The 17,962-nt window shown below is 46.2% G+C and overlaps 1 protein-coding gene across 1 annotated transcript in view; it reads left to right on the top strand.

The window, feature by feature from the left end:
- The window catches only part of LANCL1 (LanC like 1), a 54,575-nt gene that overhangs the window by 18,790 nt on the left and 17,823 nt on the right, over positions 1-17,962 (top strand). The window contains exon 4 of the mRNA XM_013004334.2: positions 8,952-9,159. Coding sequence (XP_012859788.1) covers positions 8,952-9,159 — 208 coding nt within the window. The remainder of the gene's footprint in view (positions 1-8,951; positions 9,160-17,962) is intronic.

Genomic DNA, 17,962 nt, shown 5'->3' with positions numbered 1-17,962 from the left:
GAAGGTTGTATTTCTCAGAGGGGGACAGTTTTAAAGTGGTTTATAAAAATGGGAAGAAACACAAAACAATGGTGAACAATTATTACTAAAGAAGATTAAATGACCAAAGGAAGTGATCCTGGATTGGAAATACTCATTTAGTAGAAAAGATTGCTTCCCTTGCAGATAACATAGCATTAAAGTTAAGTAAGCCCAAGGGAGGGCCGATTTCACTGGTATCTTTTAGAGAAAATGAGGGGAGGTGCTGGCCCTCATTTAATTTCATCAACCGCCCCCTTCCCTACACACACACACACACACACACACACACACACACACACAGCTCTGTTCCTTTCTAAGGGAAATGATGATCAGCTCAAGTCCACACAGGACTCTGGGGACGTTCATTCTAAAGACATGACCCAATCTTCTATACCCGACTCGCTGAGTTAATGAGGCTAAGATTGGCATATATTTCCTCTTTTCAAGTATTAGATAACATTTTAAATAGGATATGCAGCATAATCCCTGGAGTCATATTAACTTGCGCTCTAAATGCAAGTCATTACAGTATTTCAAGATGCGAGTCCTCTGATCTGCCACATGCAGTCTGTGAGCTGCAGCTGCAGCTTGTGGGCCGTAGTTACTGCTGACACCAGGCTTACATGAAAGCGAGCACTCCGACCAGGTATTTTCTCTCTGCTATTTCAGCTCTCTATAAGTAGCTCTTCATCTGAGCCAGTATTTCAATGTCGAATTTGATTCCTTCCAGAGTGTCCTTCACCTTTTTGAGAAACCCCTCTCACTCCAAGCCACAGCTGTTAGGACAAGCGGAAGTAATCAAGGGCCTGGGTCTACAACCAGACAGCAGCCACATGGTACATGGATGTGCCCTTGTCTCCTGCTTGCTGACTATACCCGATAGAGTGTCGAAGTTCTTGTACTGTAGATTATCCTATACTGCTAAGACACTGGTTGAAAATAACTGTAGGTTTTAGATGCCTGAGTGTTGGCCTGCTAACTGCAGGGTCAGCAGTTCAAAACCCACCAGCTGCTCAGAGGGAGAAAGACAAGACTATCTGCTCCCATACAGATTTACAGCCTTGGAAACCCTAATAAGGGTCTCTGTGAGTCAGAATCCACTGGTGGCAGTGGGTGGTGATGGTGGTAGAGTGTACTCAGGTAAAGCGGGGTGTTTGCAGTCGGATCGGGGCAAAAAAGGCACGAGGAAAAGAAGGCGAGGTGCTCCAGAAGAGCTCGCCCGCTGTTTGGCTTTTGCAAACAACGCCCAGAAGGCTGGGGCAATGGCTGCCATTTTTATTCCAATAACTCCATATACAGTGCCAGGTGAACAGTTGGTGCGTAATACGTATTTGTTGAATGCCCTGCTATTACTATCTAGGTACTGCCTCCACAGACGAAAACAGTGAACACAAAACTAAGTGAGATGAGGGGGAAGGGTGGGGAGTAAATCTCTTTAAGATCTGTTAGGATGTAAAAGGGGAACTGATCCCATCTCTCACCCCTGCAACCTCTGGTCCATTTGAGAAATAAACTTAGAAGATAAATAAGGTTCAGCTTTTTGGTTTTATACTTGACTGAGGCTAGGTGAGAAAGCTAGAATCTGATTTAACTTCCTCCTGATTTAAACTCCCTCCCCAGACTCTAAAGGAGCCCTGGCAGTGCTGTCCTCTGACAGCTTAGTGGTTCAAACTTGGCAACTAGCTGCTCCTTGTCAGTAAGATGGGGGTCTTCTGCGCCTGTAATGACTGACAGTCTAGAAAACCACTCCTGTAGGGTCGCCATGCATTGCCATCTACTTGGGTTTGGTTGTGGGCGCATACTCAAAGAGGAAGCATCTGAGCCACCCACGACGTGAATCTATCACAACAGGATCAGCCCAGGAGAAAAGTTAGGGGCCCAGATGTGGTGACAGAAGCCCAAGAAACTAAAGAGAAGCCTTGGGGCACATGTCTCACGTCACCACTCGTCAGTCTCCCCCTGCCTTGGAAGGAGGCATGAGGAAGGAGAGGAGGCAGGTACAGAGAGGGCGAGTATGATTCCGTCCATGTGCTTGTAAGACCCATGGTGACACTGAGGGCTACGCTTTGGGCTGCTTGCTGTCAGCTTAGTGGTTCAACCCCACCAGCCACTCCTCGGGAGAAAGATGAGGCTGTCTCTTCTGGACAGCCTTGGGATCTCTACTGAGCAGTTCTGCCCCATCCTATAGGGTCAATATGAGCTGACTTGACAGGAATGAGTCAGGAATCAGAGGGGAGAAAGTGACTTTTCGCCAACACCATTATTCATCATTATGATCTTTCAAGGATTGCGTGTGGGATCAAAGTGACAACAGCAAGGAAGCTTTGGGGGCAGTGAGCTTGGGCTAGAGGAAAGCGCAGCTCAGAAAAGGACGGGGAGGGTGGTACGCCCCTCGAAGGATGTAACCCACGAAGCTGAATTACACTGCACAGAAACTGTTGAGTCGGTGCGTGCTTTTGAAAAAGTGCTCTAGTGCCTGGGAGATAGCAGCAGTTCAAGATGCCCGGCTTTGATCTGGTGACTGAGCAGGACTCCTCATCTCACGGTGTTTACCTGGCGGCTCTGTGGGGGGTGCTGTGCTCCGGGACTAAACGAGAGAACAGGAACTCTGCCCTCAGGACGGCTGCATTTTCATTGAGGACTTGGGTTGGGCACACGCTTAAGCAAACACACACAGCTGAGAAACGGTTACACAGCCAGTGTTGGCAGATACCGACGTGGGACTGTACAGCATGGGTGAGTCAAGCTTTCACTTGCTGCGTCCTCATGCACCTGAAGGGGGGAAGTAGTCACGGTGACCGTGTACAGTTGCAACAAGAGAGCAGTTTCTTGGAAATGTGTAACAATGGCCTTGCCCCTCCACGAGGAACTCCTGTCTCCATGTCGTTCAGAGCTCTGGAGACCATCTCTGAGCAGTTCGCTGAGCACCTCCTGCTGTAGCTGTGATGCAAGCGTGGCTTTCCCCATAAGAGTACCTGCAGGGAGTCATGAGAAGCCCAGACTATACTGCGCCCTCGGTGAGGAAGTACGTTGTGGAGCTGTCGTGTCCCACAGCAAAGGTTTTTATTTGGATGTGGGCAGGTTGTGAAATCAGTGTATAATGGGGTGGTGCAATGCAGAGCTGCGGCTGAGCTGCTCATAATAGCCATGGGGGGGGGGGGTATCATTTCCATAAACATTCGAGGCACTGGGGGCTCTTGATTGGTCGAGATGAATAGGACTAATGATCTCAGAAATTCAAAGCTTGGTATTAATTACTCCCCAACATCTGGCTGTATTTACAGCAGGACTGGGGACAAGTAGCTGAGCAAAGAAATGGAAAATTGCGAGGTGGCCCCGAAACAGTTAAGGGTGCCCTGGCCCCCCCCCTCCCCCCTTCCCAGACAAGTAGCTACAGAAGGGAGGTGGATAGAAAAATGTAGTTTAGAGCTTCCCTTCCAGAAAGTCTGGGTAATTCTCTTTGCTAAGATTTTGCCAGCCGTGTGTGTGCGCGTGTGTGTTTCAAGTTAGTTCATTTTCAACATTCAAAAATGAGATTCCTCAGCTGAACGTGAGGCAGCATCAGACTTTTGTCCCCTGACACAGCCCAGCAGCTGTGGCCCCCGTGATGCAGTGCCTGTGGTGTTGGGGCCAGTAGCCCCGAGCCGCATGTGGGTAGTTGGCTGTTAGGCATTTGAAATGTACCTATGTGGCTGAGAACGCAAACCGTGAATTTTGTGGATTTTCATGAATAAGCTTTCCTAGACAACCTTTTAAAGAGGCACGTAGGGTTAGAATCGCCCTACTGCACACCCAGCAGCTGAACCCCCAAGCCTCCCTCCAGAGCTTGTGAGATCACAGTGGCAGACCTGGATTGCTCACGGCTCTCTAAGCACGAGCCCCTCCCGTTTGGATTGGCCTCGCAGTCTTGTCCAGCTGCTCCTGAAGAGCCGCCGGCACTCCAGGGACCACCGTCCCCAGACGTGTGGCGCTTACTGACCCAGACCTCTTCCCTGAACTCCAGACTCGTGCATCCAATAGCTGTCCACTAACGGTGCAGGGACTTTCACGTGATAGAAAGTGTTGCGGGTTTGGCATTGGACCGCTAGCCACAAGTTTGGCAATTCAACACACACACACACACACACACACACACACACACACACACACACACCCGCTGCACCATGAAGAAGTGTGGTCTCAGCAACCCAACATAGGGTCACTGCGAGTCGGAATAAGCCCCATAGCAACTCAGTACGATAGTCTTGCTTATCACGATGACCAGTACATGATAGAAATAGACTTCTTTCTTAGGCACCCCAGGGACGACTATGGCAGCTTGGTGGTCTCCAGCAAACGGGCGTCTCGGACCTGAGTGCTTCACCGTCCTCATCACAGGACTTCCTCCTCGTGGTGTAAGATGGCAGCACAGCTGTACTGTCACCTCTGCCTTGTGGTCCATTAAAAAAAACAGAACAGCAAAGGGAAAATGTCAGGTTCCCTTCCTTCCAGAGTGTGTGCTGGAAGCTACCTCCGCGACTCAGGGCGTCCCACTGGGCACCACGTAGACCCAGCGGAAAAACAGACCTTTCTGGGCAATTTTGTGATCGACAGCCCGTGGGCAATATTGATGCAGAAAAGGCATTTGGGGGGCGCCACTTAGCAATCTCTAGTGAAATAGCTAAATTTCCATCTCCCAGAGTAGAATGCGTTCAGTGCAGTCTGCCACGGATAAGTCATGAGGTAGCCTCTAAGCTGCTTATCACAGACCTGAAGAACAATGCTTAATGCAGATAGCTAACTGGGTTGAAAGCAGTTGTCTATGGAGGGCAGAGGGCAGTGCAGGGGCCTGATGTTTTTTGCAGATTAAGACTATCAGTACTGTTTAGCTCATTCCATGAAGAACATATTATGGCAATTAAATTTGAGAAGTCTTGATTAAAACACTGAGGCTAGGCCGGTGATGACATATTAAGGAAGCTTTAAAAAAGTTTATAGGGAAATGGAGTTAAAAGGTCATGGAATCTTTCCACAAACGTCTTGAAGCCCCGTCATATAAAGACTGTGAATGAAGTCGCCCCACACCCCTTGCACCTGTTTGTTTTCCACCTTGTCAGCTCTCTCCAAGGCCAAGCCATTTCTGACTTAGGCAGAGCTTGTGGTAGATGCATGAGTATTGGCAAGTGTTGGGGGGTCAGGTTCGAGGCCTTCATCCACATGCAGTCCCCTCATTTTTTTTCTGATTAATCAGAGGTTTGCAATATTGGTGAGGCAGGGAGCTGAGACTTTCTGGAGCCAAGGAGGCTAGAAGAACCCCTGAAACTATTGCCCTAAAAACTCTTAAGTCAATAATATTCCCCCACGTCTTAAAAGCACACAGTAGCGTAGCTTAGATTAATCAGTGAAATAACCTCCATGAGCATTGGGTTTTTAAAAACTACATCCGTGATCAACTTGACAGCAGCAACTCAAAAGATGCGGTAGGAAGCTTAGAGGGCTGTGTGGGTTTATGTTAATGGCAGCAGCAACAACTTCGAAAGGTTGAGAATGGTTGAGGACCGTAATCAGTGCCTCTGGCTTATACATGTAGAAATGATTGAACTGGTGTGTGCCTGTTGTGTGTGCATTCTAAACAACCAAAATAAATGCTGTGTATACACACAAAAACGAGCTTCAAAAAGCTCATCAAAAATGGAATGAAAAGATAATGGAGTTTTTCCAGCAACTTTTTGAAGCCCTCTGAGCTAGGTAGGTAGGTAGAGGAGGAAGTACCATATGTTCTCGAGTATAAGCCAACCCGAGTATCAGCCGAGGCACCTAATTTTACCACAAAAACTGCATTAAAAATGCTGAAAAATTTGGCTTATACACAAGTATATACGGAAAATGTCTTTGGTTTAGGCGTTTCGTCTTCGTCTCTGACGTGGCTGGTAAGACTCACTCATTGGCGGCAGCCCTCCCTTGGCCCTCTTTCATCTGTGGTTGTTCAGAGACTGGGCCGATAGGCATCAACTACAACCCATAGAAGTTTACTTCCTGAAAGTACCTTGCCACCGAGGAGGCTGAGAACAGGAAGAGAGAGAGAGAGAGAGAGAGAAAACGCCACGGCTGCCGAGTTCCACAGCAGCCCCCTTAGGAAGAAACCAGAATTGTCAGTAGATCAAAAAAGAGGGGGAAAAACAAGGTTTGGTTTTGTTTTTTTCCAAATGAAATGCTGTGAGAGAAGTGGTCACCCACTTTTCACGAGGAATGCATTAAGCCACCCAGTTACAAACCGTCAGGTGGTCTGTCTGTGCACTCTAGGCCAAGAGGAGTGGTTGATAATGAGAGACAAAGGTCTGGAAAGGAAAGCAGTCATTGGACTTGTGTTTAATCACTTTTTATTTTCTCAGCTCTCAGTCATCGTTACCGGGGGTGGTACTTACTACATAACTTAATCAGGGAGTTCAGACAGCAAGGGGAATAGAAGGGCGGGAGGAAAGGGTAACAGTTTAGACCAGATCGTGCCTGCAGATGCATGGCACGGATGGAGATGAGGCCCATTAAGGGCCTCATCACAGAAGCAGCTCTTGACACTGATCATTTGTGAAAAGGAAATTTTTTTTTTCTTACCCATATACTGCCATTGTGTACACTTCTACCTACAAACCGTAAGCAGCGGTACATCTGATCATTAGCTTAGGGAATTACTACCACCAAGCCACTTTGAAAGAGCAGACAAGGTTATTAACTTTGGCAGGAAATGAAAATTTGGCCTTAATATACATGTGAAATTGAATTGTCTGTAGCTCAAAGCTTTGGAGATTACCCATGCAAAATGAGAAAACGATCTACATTTAAAATTGTCCTCAGTACAGTGGAAAGTAATTTTACAGGCTGCATTTTTACTGCACTGCAATCCGTGAAGAGATTGGCTCTATTAATTTAGACTTAAACATAGGCTCTGTGTCTTCTAAAAATGGTAAATGAGATGGAAAATGTACTTTAGAGGGAAAAATGAATTTTCTGGAAATGCTGCAGGCAGGCAGGCTCCATACTGCACCTCTCGGAGGCTTCGGAAGGAAGGTTCTACCGCCTGTGACCTACGTGTGGGCTAAGAACGTGCAGGCACGCCTCAGCAGCATGGCCCAGGTGCCCCAGTAGCCTTGGAGCAGCAGGGGAAGGCCCCAAAGGAAGTCATTGGCAACATTTGGTTCTCAACCTTGTGGGTTGCAACCCCTTTGGGGGTGGAACGACCCTGTCACAGGGGTCGCCCGATTCAGAACAGTAGCAAAATGACAGTGATGAAGTTGCAACGAAAACAATTTTAGGTTGTGGGGGTCACCACAACAGGAGGAACTGTATTAAAGGGTGGTGGCATTAGGAAGCCTGGGAACCACTGTTATAGCCCCCCCTAGGTGGTTGGGTCCTCAACAGAGAAAAAGATGTTGAGTTGAATTGATTTTTTCTGATATCAAAATCACTGTAGTGGTTTACTTGCCAGTCCTGTCTGGAATGATACTGCAGTGTAACTTTGAATGCTCTACTTACCTTCTCACACCAGAAATTACCATTTCATTATGAATTTGTTGATCACTAAACGAACAGATGGCGATTGCTTTGTAAGCATGGTTCAATGCCTTCCTTAGCCATTAAGAATACCCGTTTCAGTGAGAGTGGTGTTACCAGGAGGGTGGGATAGAAAGGGGGAACCGATTATAAGGCTCTACCTATAACCTCTTCCCTGGGGAATGGACAACAGAAAAGTGGGTGAAGGGAGATATCCAACAGTGTAAGATATGACAAAATAATCATTTATAAATTATCAAGGGTTCATGAGGGAGTGGGGAGCGGGCAGGGAGGGGGAAAAAATAATAAGCTGGTGCCAGGGGCTTAAGTGGAGAGCAAAGGTTTTGAGAATGAGGAGGGCAATGAATGTACAAATATGCTTTACACAATTGCTATATGTATGGATTGTGATGAGTTGTATGTGCCCCTAATAACAATGATTTTTTAAAAAAAGAATACCACTTTAATATAATAGCCAGTGTGCAAGAAATGACAAATACTAAGCTGTCTCTTGTCAAAGGTCTTCCTCCTCCTTCACACACACCCCCCCACTATGAGTTGGGCTGCTGCTCACTGTAAGATCAGCAGTTCGAAACCACCAGCCGTTCCTCAGGAGAAAGATAGGGCTTTCTACTCTCGTAAAGAGTTACAGTCCTGAAAACAGAAAGGCCGGCTGCCTCGTCCTAGAGGGTCTTTATGAGTCAGCATCGACTCGATGGCAGCGTTTGTTTGGGGTTTGAAGCTGTCTCATTGAATGTTGTCCTTCCTCGGCCACTGCCCCTCTGCTTTGCCAAGCACCATATCCTTTTCTAGGGACCGGCCTCCTCATCACATGTCCAAAGTACACGGGACAAGCTCTCGCCATCCTTGCTTCTGGGGAGCGTTCTGGCTGTGCTTCTTCCGAGACAGATGTGCTCGTTCTGTGTGGCGCTTTCGATGTCCTTCACCAACACCATAGCTCCTCCAATGCACCAGTGTTTCTTCAGCCTTCCTGGCTTCTCAACACGATGGATTGATACACTGACTGCAGCAAGGGGGTTGGCGCCAGACCAGGCCATGTGTGGTGCTGTCGTGCATAGGCTCGCCATGAATCGAGCCAACGACAACAAGCTGTCTCTCTTAGAGCTGTGTATTTAGAGTTGTAAGAACAAGGCAACTCGGAACACATACGTGATTTGCCTCTTCCTGGTCCTTAGCGCCTCTCTAGAACGAAGGTCACCTGAACTTGCCGCGACGTTACATATTCACTCCAGCTTTGACGGCAACCCTGCCGAGGCAGGGGACACACGGTAACACAGTCAGCCGCTCTTTCTTGGCCTTTTCCCTTCCTCTCCGAGTTTCCTCCTCGACTCCCACCCACAAGACAAGGGTGTGAGATACCTTGTTTTGTTTCTGCTTTCCAGGTATTGCTGTGCTGTACTTACATCTCTATGATGTGTTCGGGGACCCTGCCTACCTACAGATGGCACTTGGCTACGTAAAGCAGAGCCTGAACTGCTTGACCAAGCGCTCCATCACCTTCCTGTGCGGGGACGCCGGCCCCCTGGCGGTGGCGGCCGTGCTGCATCACAAGATGAAGAACGAGAAGCTGGCTGAAGATTGCCTCACGCGGTAACCGCTCTCTGCTTTGAGGATGGCTGTCTAGACCCCGTACACAGCATTCCGTCAGCAGGTAGCAAGGACAGTCTAGTGCACGCACCGCTTCTCTCCCAGCAGAGGACTCTCACTCCTGTCATTCGATCATAGTTAATGAAGCACCAGTATCATCCCGGTTTTGTCGTAAAACACAGCAACACCGACATGTCCCTAACCAAACATCAGACCAGGAACAGAAATGAGATTTTTAAAAATCTGACTGTGTAATAACTAATCTAAGGTGCGCTACAAGATCAATAATTTGGGAGAGGGGATGCAGTACTTGCTATTGGTGGCCTGAGAGAGGCCCCCCTCAAAACCACCTTTTTTAGGGGGGGTGACATACAGATTCAGATTTCCAATTTTAACATAAATAACAACTGTCCACTAGAAGCCTGTGAGTGACGACAAGTTACTAAATGTTACAACCGGGTCTCGCCTTACTGGGGCCGTGGGGGCTGAGTGCCTGTGGGAGCCCCAGAACCAGTTCCCAGCCAGCCAGTGCCCCGCATGTGCAGCCCCTCCTGCTTGTCTGCGGATGCTGAACGAGTCCCAGGGTAAGATAGACTGGGAAGAAAGGCCAGACGATCCACTTCCAACACTCACTCAGTTCACCGCAGTGGCCCTTCCACCGCTGCTCATGCAGATGGCCCGGCAAGGGCAGCATTTCGTGTGGCTGTGCCTGGTGTCTGCGTGAATGGGGACCAACTCAATCACAGTTAAGGACAGCTGCCTTAGGAGAGTTTCTTGAGCAGTCTTGCTGACAAGTCTGGCTGCCTGAAGTCTGCAGGCGGTCCTGCTGGGCACCCACCCACCATCTGACACATGCTGGGTTGGAATTCCAGCAACATTTTCATCAGTAATTGTCCCTGGGTTCAAAGGCCCCCTTTTGGCACCGTGGTTAAGCACTCAGCTCCTAAAGAGAAGGTCAGTGATTTGAACCCGCCAGCCAGGGAAAGGTAGGGCAGATTTGCAGCCTTGGAACCCTTACAGCAGCTTGTGCTCCAGTCGCTGGGAGTAGAATTGGCTGGAGTTCAGGGCGCTTGTGCGTGAGGTGACTGTGGCGTTTGGTCCCCCCGGTTCTTCCTTCCCAGAACTGTTAGAGGGGCGATAAGTAGCATCCGCAGGTTAGGGTTTTGAGGGTCTCTTGTTAATCTTGCCTAATTTTGTGTTCTTTATTTGCACCAATAGATTTTGGGCCTGAAATTCTAATAACTGCACTTTAAAAATACTGTTGTGTTATATTTACATAGGACTCTTCTATACCTCTGTTGCTTAAGCAAGTGTTTGCAAGCTCCTGCTCCCCCAAAGTCCCCATACAGTTTTACCATTATATAACCTGTAGTTTTCTGCTGCAAAGCAGGAGAGAGCAGGGGAGGTCAGGTGAGGGTGTCTTGTTCTACCGAGTAGAGTGCTGTGTATAATATTCAGTTAGAATGTATTGCCTCCTTCCCTGAATTGGTTGAGGTTACTTGTTTAGCCAATTCCTCTGCTACAACTAAAGACCAGTGGTGGTGCTGTGGGTTAGGCATTGGACTACTAATATCAAGGTCAGCAGTTCAAACCCACCAGCCTCTCCCCTTGGAGAGGTATGTGAAGCTGACCACCCATGTAAATATTTATCATCTCAGGAACCCTACACAGGCTTGCTGAATTGGAATCCACTCAATGTTTCGAGTTTTGTTTGGTATTGGTGTTACAACTATCAGAGATTATACAGTCCAACATAAAAAGAAACAAATAGTTTGAATATTTGGAAGAAAAAACAGCCTTCTACTCTTCGGGTGGGAGGCTTGTCACTGAGCTTGGCCAAAATGGCAGCGGAAACAAAAGAGCCATTTCCCTGTTAGTTTAATGAACATGTGTTGCTTCCATAGAAGTTACCTTGCCCTAGGCTAGCCAATGCAAACAGACTCAGAAGTATATTCCAAACACATGAAGCTACTTTTTTTCCTTTCTTGCCAATCAGTTAGCCCTTAGCCTCAAATCTGAAGTATTAGCACTGTTGGTCTTAATTAGCATTCTCCATTGCAGTGGCTACAGTGGCTACACTGAACTTGCAGGCAGTATCCATGATTAAAGGGTTTATTAAGGAAATTGATAGCTTATACTGCAAGGGAGAAATGCTCAGGATAGAGTTGTTTACCAGGACATGTTACAAAGTTCTTTCAGGTCGGCGTATCACTCCACTGTAAGACTCAACTCGAAGGAGTTCAGCTCTAGCTCTGTTGATCAGCAAACTCGGCTCCCTGAACTGAATGCCCAGAAGCACACCACTCCAGTAAGCCTCAGCCCAAATGTGCCCAGCTCCATCCTTGGGTCAGCAAGTCCAGCGTCCCCAATTAAGTACCCAGAGCCACCCCACTCCACAAACCAGGCACCCACTCCCACCAAAAAGCATTCAGCTTTACTTGCTCTGTGGGCTGGGAAATCCTTCTGTGTTCCATGCTGGCCCTGGTCCTGCTCTGGCTCCCCTGAAGGGACAGCTGTCTTCTGGATCCTGGAGGTTCGCTGCACAGAGGACACGCTCTGCTCCTGCCTCGTGCTGGTAATGCGGTCGTCCCCCTGCATCACAGAGGGCTCATTTCATAGGCAGCAGGAGGGCATTCCAGAGGAGCCTGTTCAATTACTCACAGATGAATCCTATCAGTACCTTCACCTACCTTCTTACCAAACTGCTGCGGGAAGAGGTCATTTGAGGGGCGTTGGGGACTTGGGCTGGAAGAACTGTATTGAACAATGCATGCCCTTGAATGGTCTGCATCAAGCAGCATTCAATGAGTCACTCCAGGGATCATACAATCAAATTGGAGTGGTCCTATATTTTCTCTAGTATACCAACTTTTCCCAGCGTATGCACTGCCAAATGGCAATAGTTTGCTATGTAAGGAATGTGAATAGGTGTTGAGTGGACACAAGGTCGGAATATTTAAACAAATCTGGGAAACGCTGAAGAACACAGTGAAATGCCTGTCTTTCCGGTAGGGCTGCTCTGGTTCTGGTAGCTTCACATGAGAGAAAACAGGAGGGTACTGAGGAGCAGCATTCACCAGACTTTGAAAGGCATCTTAGGGGTTAGTCTAACAAAGTCTTTGGGAAACGCTCCCGTGTATCAGATGGTTTTTTGACTATTAAGACATCCTAAGGGTAAGCTAAGGTGGCATTCTTTTTTGGATTCTTGGTCATAGACGGGCTTTTGTTATTTGTATTTTATTTAAATTGTCTGATTATCAGTATTTTATTTGTAGTCACTTGACTAGATGACAGTAAATTGCAGAATGTGGAAATATGATAGAAAAAAAGCTGTGAGCACAATTTTGATTTTTTTGTTTGTTTGTTTCTGAATTCATAGCAGAACAGAAAGGCCAACAAATAGGAGGGCTTTTGTTTAGCCACATAATTATCTCCATCTTTCATGTCTCCTCCCTTGTAGGGAAGATCATCTCTGTCTTTTAAATTCAATTTCTGCCACTCTGAAAGTATTTTGTGTCACCAGTTATTTAATAAACCCTGCTTCTCCAGCAGCGTTTGCTGTACTTACTGCCAAGCCTCCCTTCTTCGGGGCATCCCAGCCCCGGCAGATACCAAACAGGCAGACAAACCTGCGTGTTGCTGGAAACCGCTTCCCCGACAGTTTGCCCCTCCTACCTTTTCCTAAGGCGACAGTCTCCCACAATCAGAACTGTGAGCTTTCAAGAGCAAAAGGACCCTGGTGAGGTCATTTAAAGTCCCTTTTACTACAAAGGCAAAGAAACCAAAATCAAAGACGTCAGTCTTTCCTCGGAGTAGAGATTCTTAAACTTTGGTTCTAAGAATAGTGAGCTCCCCGCCCAAACCCACCACCGTCAAGTCCATTCTGGCTCACAGGGGCCTTTGGGGAGTTTCCAGTCTCCATGGGAGCCGGCAGCCCCGTGGTCCCTCCCTCTGCGAAGCTGACCTTGCTGTTAGCCGGCCAACGCCCAAACCACAATACCACCAAGGCTCCTCTCGGCCTTCCCAGAGATGTGTAAAACCCCAAATTTATTTCAATACAGAGAACACATTTACATTACATTTTCCTCACAAGGTAAGAAACCCACGATTATAAAATTGCACAACTGTAGTAAAGAAAGACTGTGTGTGTTTTCGTGTTAAAATTGCCCTGCAGTGCCAAGGTGAGATGAGTAGGGGATGGTGAATAACTGAAGCTCCTCCTGTCGCCTGACTTACACCGCACCCATTTCACTCTTCTCCACAGAGCTGTCGAGCTATTAAGGGAATAGCAAGCGGGGTTCCCTGTTTTGTCAGTAGAGTGGTTATGATTAGCCCGGCCCAGATACTGTTTGGGGCTCCATCGTGAAGACCGACGGAGAACTCTGCCGTTCTGGTTGGGAAAAGTATTCACCCTTTTCTTTGCTGTGTGCTGGGTCCGAAAAGGGCTTCTTTTTAAAAACGTACAAACCCTTTGATTAAACATGGCACACTCTCCCCAGTAGCACCGGCGGAAGTGCTTTTGGGAGTGGAGTAGAATGATCCTGTGCCGTGGGCTGCCTTCATCCTTCATGGTGTCTCACAGTCTTGTGTCGTCTGAGGATGGCTTGCTGTTGATATCAGCATACCAAAACAAAGAAATGGAGCTGCACGATGTACTTCTGGGTTTCTGAAAACACATAAAATAACCATTATGATCTATAAATGCTGTCATTTCCTCATTTTATCTTGAGACTATAGCATGCAAAACCTGCATCCAGAAGCCCTGCCTCGGTCAGCTTGAAGGAGCAGTCAGAATATTAGGAGCAGAGCGTTTCTGCTCACAGGAGGAATGACTTGGAAAGGGACAGTGGGTTATTCTCAACAACACAAGTATAACTTGCTCTAAAACCCTGCCTTTGGTCATCATCGGGCCCAACTAATGAATTTTAGTGACTTGGATTCAAATCCAGGACAACTTCAATATGCTGTTACCCTAAAGTAGTATTTTAATGTTATACTCTAGGCAGTACCTTGTGTTCAAGTGTTTGAAAGTATTTGATAACTTCTTTGAACCTTCCAAATTAAAACAAGTTGGGCCCCCAAATAATCGGCATGCTGTTTTATATCGCCACCTAGTGGTGGTGCAGGCCATCACATTGGCAAATAAAGGTAGCGCTGTTCCTGATACCATGGTTCAAACATTGTTTCCGTAGCAACATCACTGAAGTTCTTGTAACCAATTTGATTAAGAAGTATTTCCAAGAAGCAAACCTTATTTTTTAAATTCCCAGTATTTTCCCTTTTGATCATCACTAAAGGAAAGGTAGAATGCTTTGTCATAAATGTTTTATCCAATGTGGTACATTTATTTTGAGATTTGCTAAAACGGCCCTAGTCACAACATTGAGACATTCACTCATTTACATAACAATTGAGTTCATTCCTAGGACGCAAATTTTCTTTTCTCGGAGCCCAACATTACTGAAATGCCATTACCTGCTGAAGAAAAAAAAATTGTTTTCTTACATGTCTCATAGCTCTTTAAAATACTTAGCTATTCGTGTGTGTATAAATATAAATATGTGTATGTACCCACTAGATAGACCTGCTGCCTATTAAATTAATTTTTAAAAAGCAAGGCTGTGCTAACTAGGAAAGTTAGGAGCAGACTCCTTACTTTGAGCTTAGGATTGTGCTTACCGAAGAGAACAAATATCTACCATAAAAAGCTTAACTAACTGCAGAAGCGTGCCAGAAACTACAGCCATCTAAATTTGTCTTAATCTTATTAGACAAGAGTAATTGTCAAACTTTTACCTCCTAATATAAATATCGAAATGGCTCACGCTGCAGGTAGATGGAGAGCCAAGTCATTTCCTGGCACACTAGAACGAACCTGACACCAGGTGATCTCAGTAAAGAGGGTGGGACAGGGCTCAGTCCGTCAGTGAAGTCAAGATTAGCCCATCTGTAGTTCTCCTTCCTCTTTTCTTTAGAAGTTTCATTGTAACTAGCTTCTTCGGCCCAGTGATTCTCAACCTTTCTAATGCCGCGACCGTTTAATACAGTTCCTCAAGTTGTAGTGACCCCAACCATAAAATTATTTTCATTGCTACTTCATAACTTAATTTTGCTACTGTTATGAACTGTAATGTAAATATCTGATATGCAGGATATATTTTCATTATTACAAATTAAAGCATAGTGATTAATCACAAAACAATATGTAATTATATATTGTGACATATTTATGTGTTTTCTGGTAGTCTTAGGCGACCCCTGTGAAAGGGTCGTTCGACCCCCAAAGGGGTTGCTACCCACAGGTTAAGAACTGCTGCTTTGGCCCATTTGTTTCATTTTTCTGGAATCTAAAGGGTGATCCTTTCATGCATATAAGATGCTTAGTGCCCCTATCCCATAGATAACCATGGCTAAACTTACATTTATAGAAGAAAAGTCTACAACAAAAAGTTCCTGCATGACTTGGGTTATTTGCATGCTTAACCAATATGATTAAGATGCTCCAGCTTTGGGGGGTGATTACAGTATATACTCGAGTATAAGCTGACCCGACTCAGGTGAGGCACCTAATTTTACCACAAAAACTGCATAAACATGTGCTGGAGGACTCGGCGTATACACGAGTATGTACGGTATATGAAAAGAGTGACTCTTTCGATAACTGTACCCAGTCATGCTTTCTGCAGCACCCCCTCTTCCCATCAGGGAGGAAGTGCCCTTCAGTACGCTCATCACGGTCAGTCCTTAAAATCATCTCGTTCTAGTTATTAAAATACCCTTCTTCACTTAAAATTGTAAGCCTCCCCCTCCCCCCTCATTACAGGCTTGAGGCGGAATATGAGGATTACTTTGTCTTGCATGCATGTGTGCCTTTGCTCTGAATGAGAGGACTCATCACCTGGTGGAAGTAGCTATGAGTTGTTCTTTGTTTTTGCTTCATTTCTGTAAATACTGGTGACTTCCAGAGATTGGAGGTGAGGATTGTGTACTCCCTCAGTTACAACCTCGCCACCGTATATAATAAAATATACATATTTTAATATATATATATTATATATTCATATATAGATTCAAGCAGTTGGCCAAATTCTGCCAAATGGACAAATGATAGCAAGAACACACACACACACAAATAAATACATGCATCCTATTGTTGCTCATGGAAAGTGGCTTCAATGTAGAGCATCAAAAGGTAGTAAGTAGAGCCTGCACCATGCCCAAACCTAGCACCCATCCTGAAACACAGCGCCACTTGAGCATGCTTTATTCTAATTGACCGGTCCACTGTGTTGGCCCTTGGTAAGGCTATTTTTAATGTTAAGTGTTCTAAATGTTGATCCTGGTTAGAGTATTCCACACATGGTCAGTCACTGCAGAGGTCGGATTTCTGATACTTTGAATCTAATGAACTCTCCCCAGAGTACAGACTAGACTTTAGTGACGTACTCTATCCACAGGCACAGCACATTATTGAGACTTAACGATTTTCAGAGTAATTGAGGGAATTTCAGAACTGGAAGGGATCATTTATTTCATAGATGAGAATTTTAAAGTACAGAGATTAAATCGTGTGTCCAGTGTCCTGGTATCATACAACACCAAATGGGAGAGCAATTATCTGGTAAGGCTCATCTCTCATTAATACTCTTTTTCAGAAATTCCCTGGCTCATCTTCATAGTTTTCCAATATACTTAATATAATTTTGTCAAGCTCACCAACAATTTGCTTTATTAACAAATGGGATCCTAATGAGTTTATAGCTAATTTAAGGGAAAGTGGAGATATGCTTTAAACATTTCTTCAGATTAAAAAAACAAAATCTAAGCAAGGACATTTTCCCTACCCACCCGACTTGTTGTCAGAATTGAGACAATCAGGTAACCACCATGCTCCCCTCCTGAGTTCTCGCAGCTCATCTTCCCTTCCTGTCAGGCCCCTGGGGCTTCCCTTTATGACCCCCCATTCCACCACCCAATTCCCGTGATGGCAGAGGAAAAGCAATGGGAATTCATCACAGCGCTTCCCATCTGGGAAGAAGTGTCCCTCCCTAGGGAGGGGGCAAGGGGAGCGTGGTGTTGGCTCCTGTAAGTGCCCCTTGTCACTGCTGCTGCTGCCACCATGAGATTGTTTGGGCCCAAGAGCATGGAAGGATGGAAAGAGAAAACAGGTGAAACTGGAGGGGTACCCTCAAATAAAAATGACTGCTTAAACCGGTTCTGCACTCACGGCCTTTACCGTGTTTAATTTTCAGTCTTCAGGTAGCTGCCCCGTGAATTCTATTTCACAGCTGCCTGTGGAGGGAGAATCGGAATAGAAAAGAACTGCTTTTGAGAAACTGGGCTTCCCAAATGCATCCGTAGAGAACTAATAAATTATACTGCAACCTGCCAACGGAATACTATACAGCCATTAAAAAGAATAGGAGTACGCTAATTCTGTGTAGTTGAGTCTGTTCCAATTCATAGCAGCCACAAAGAACAGTAAAACTGCCCCAGAGGGTTTCCGCACCTTTAACCTTTGCAGAAGCAGGCTGCAGTGCCACGTCTTGGTCCCACAGAGGTTTTAGTGGGTGTGGACTATTGGCCTGTTTAGTGGCTGAGATAGTTTATTGTGCCAGCCTGATTGGCTGATAAACACAAGTGGGATTAACTGAAGGGCAGAGAGATAAATGGCTTGGTGAGCCTCGTCTTGTCTCTCGCTCTGTGATCATCGGACCAGTGTGCGGCTGCCTTGCTTGTCCTGTGCCTCAATTTAAAGGCTACACTACCTGTGGGACGCCTAGCCTGTGGACTGTGTTGCTGTAAG

The sequence above is a fragment of the Echinops telfairi genome, unplaced genomic scaffold (assembly GCF_000313985.2).
Source record: "Echinops telfairi isolate 266 unplaced genomic scaffold, ASM31398v2 ScPeMD7_3;HRSCAF=10, whole genome shotgun sequence".
NCBI classification, from domain to species: Eukaryota; Metazoa; Chordata; class Mammalia; order Afrosoricida; family Tenrecidae; genus Echinops; species Echinops telfairi.
This window is presented reverse-complemented; position numbering and strand designations above follow the sequence as displayed.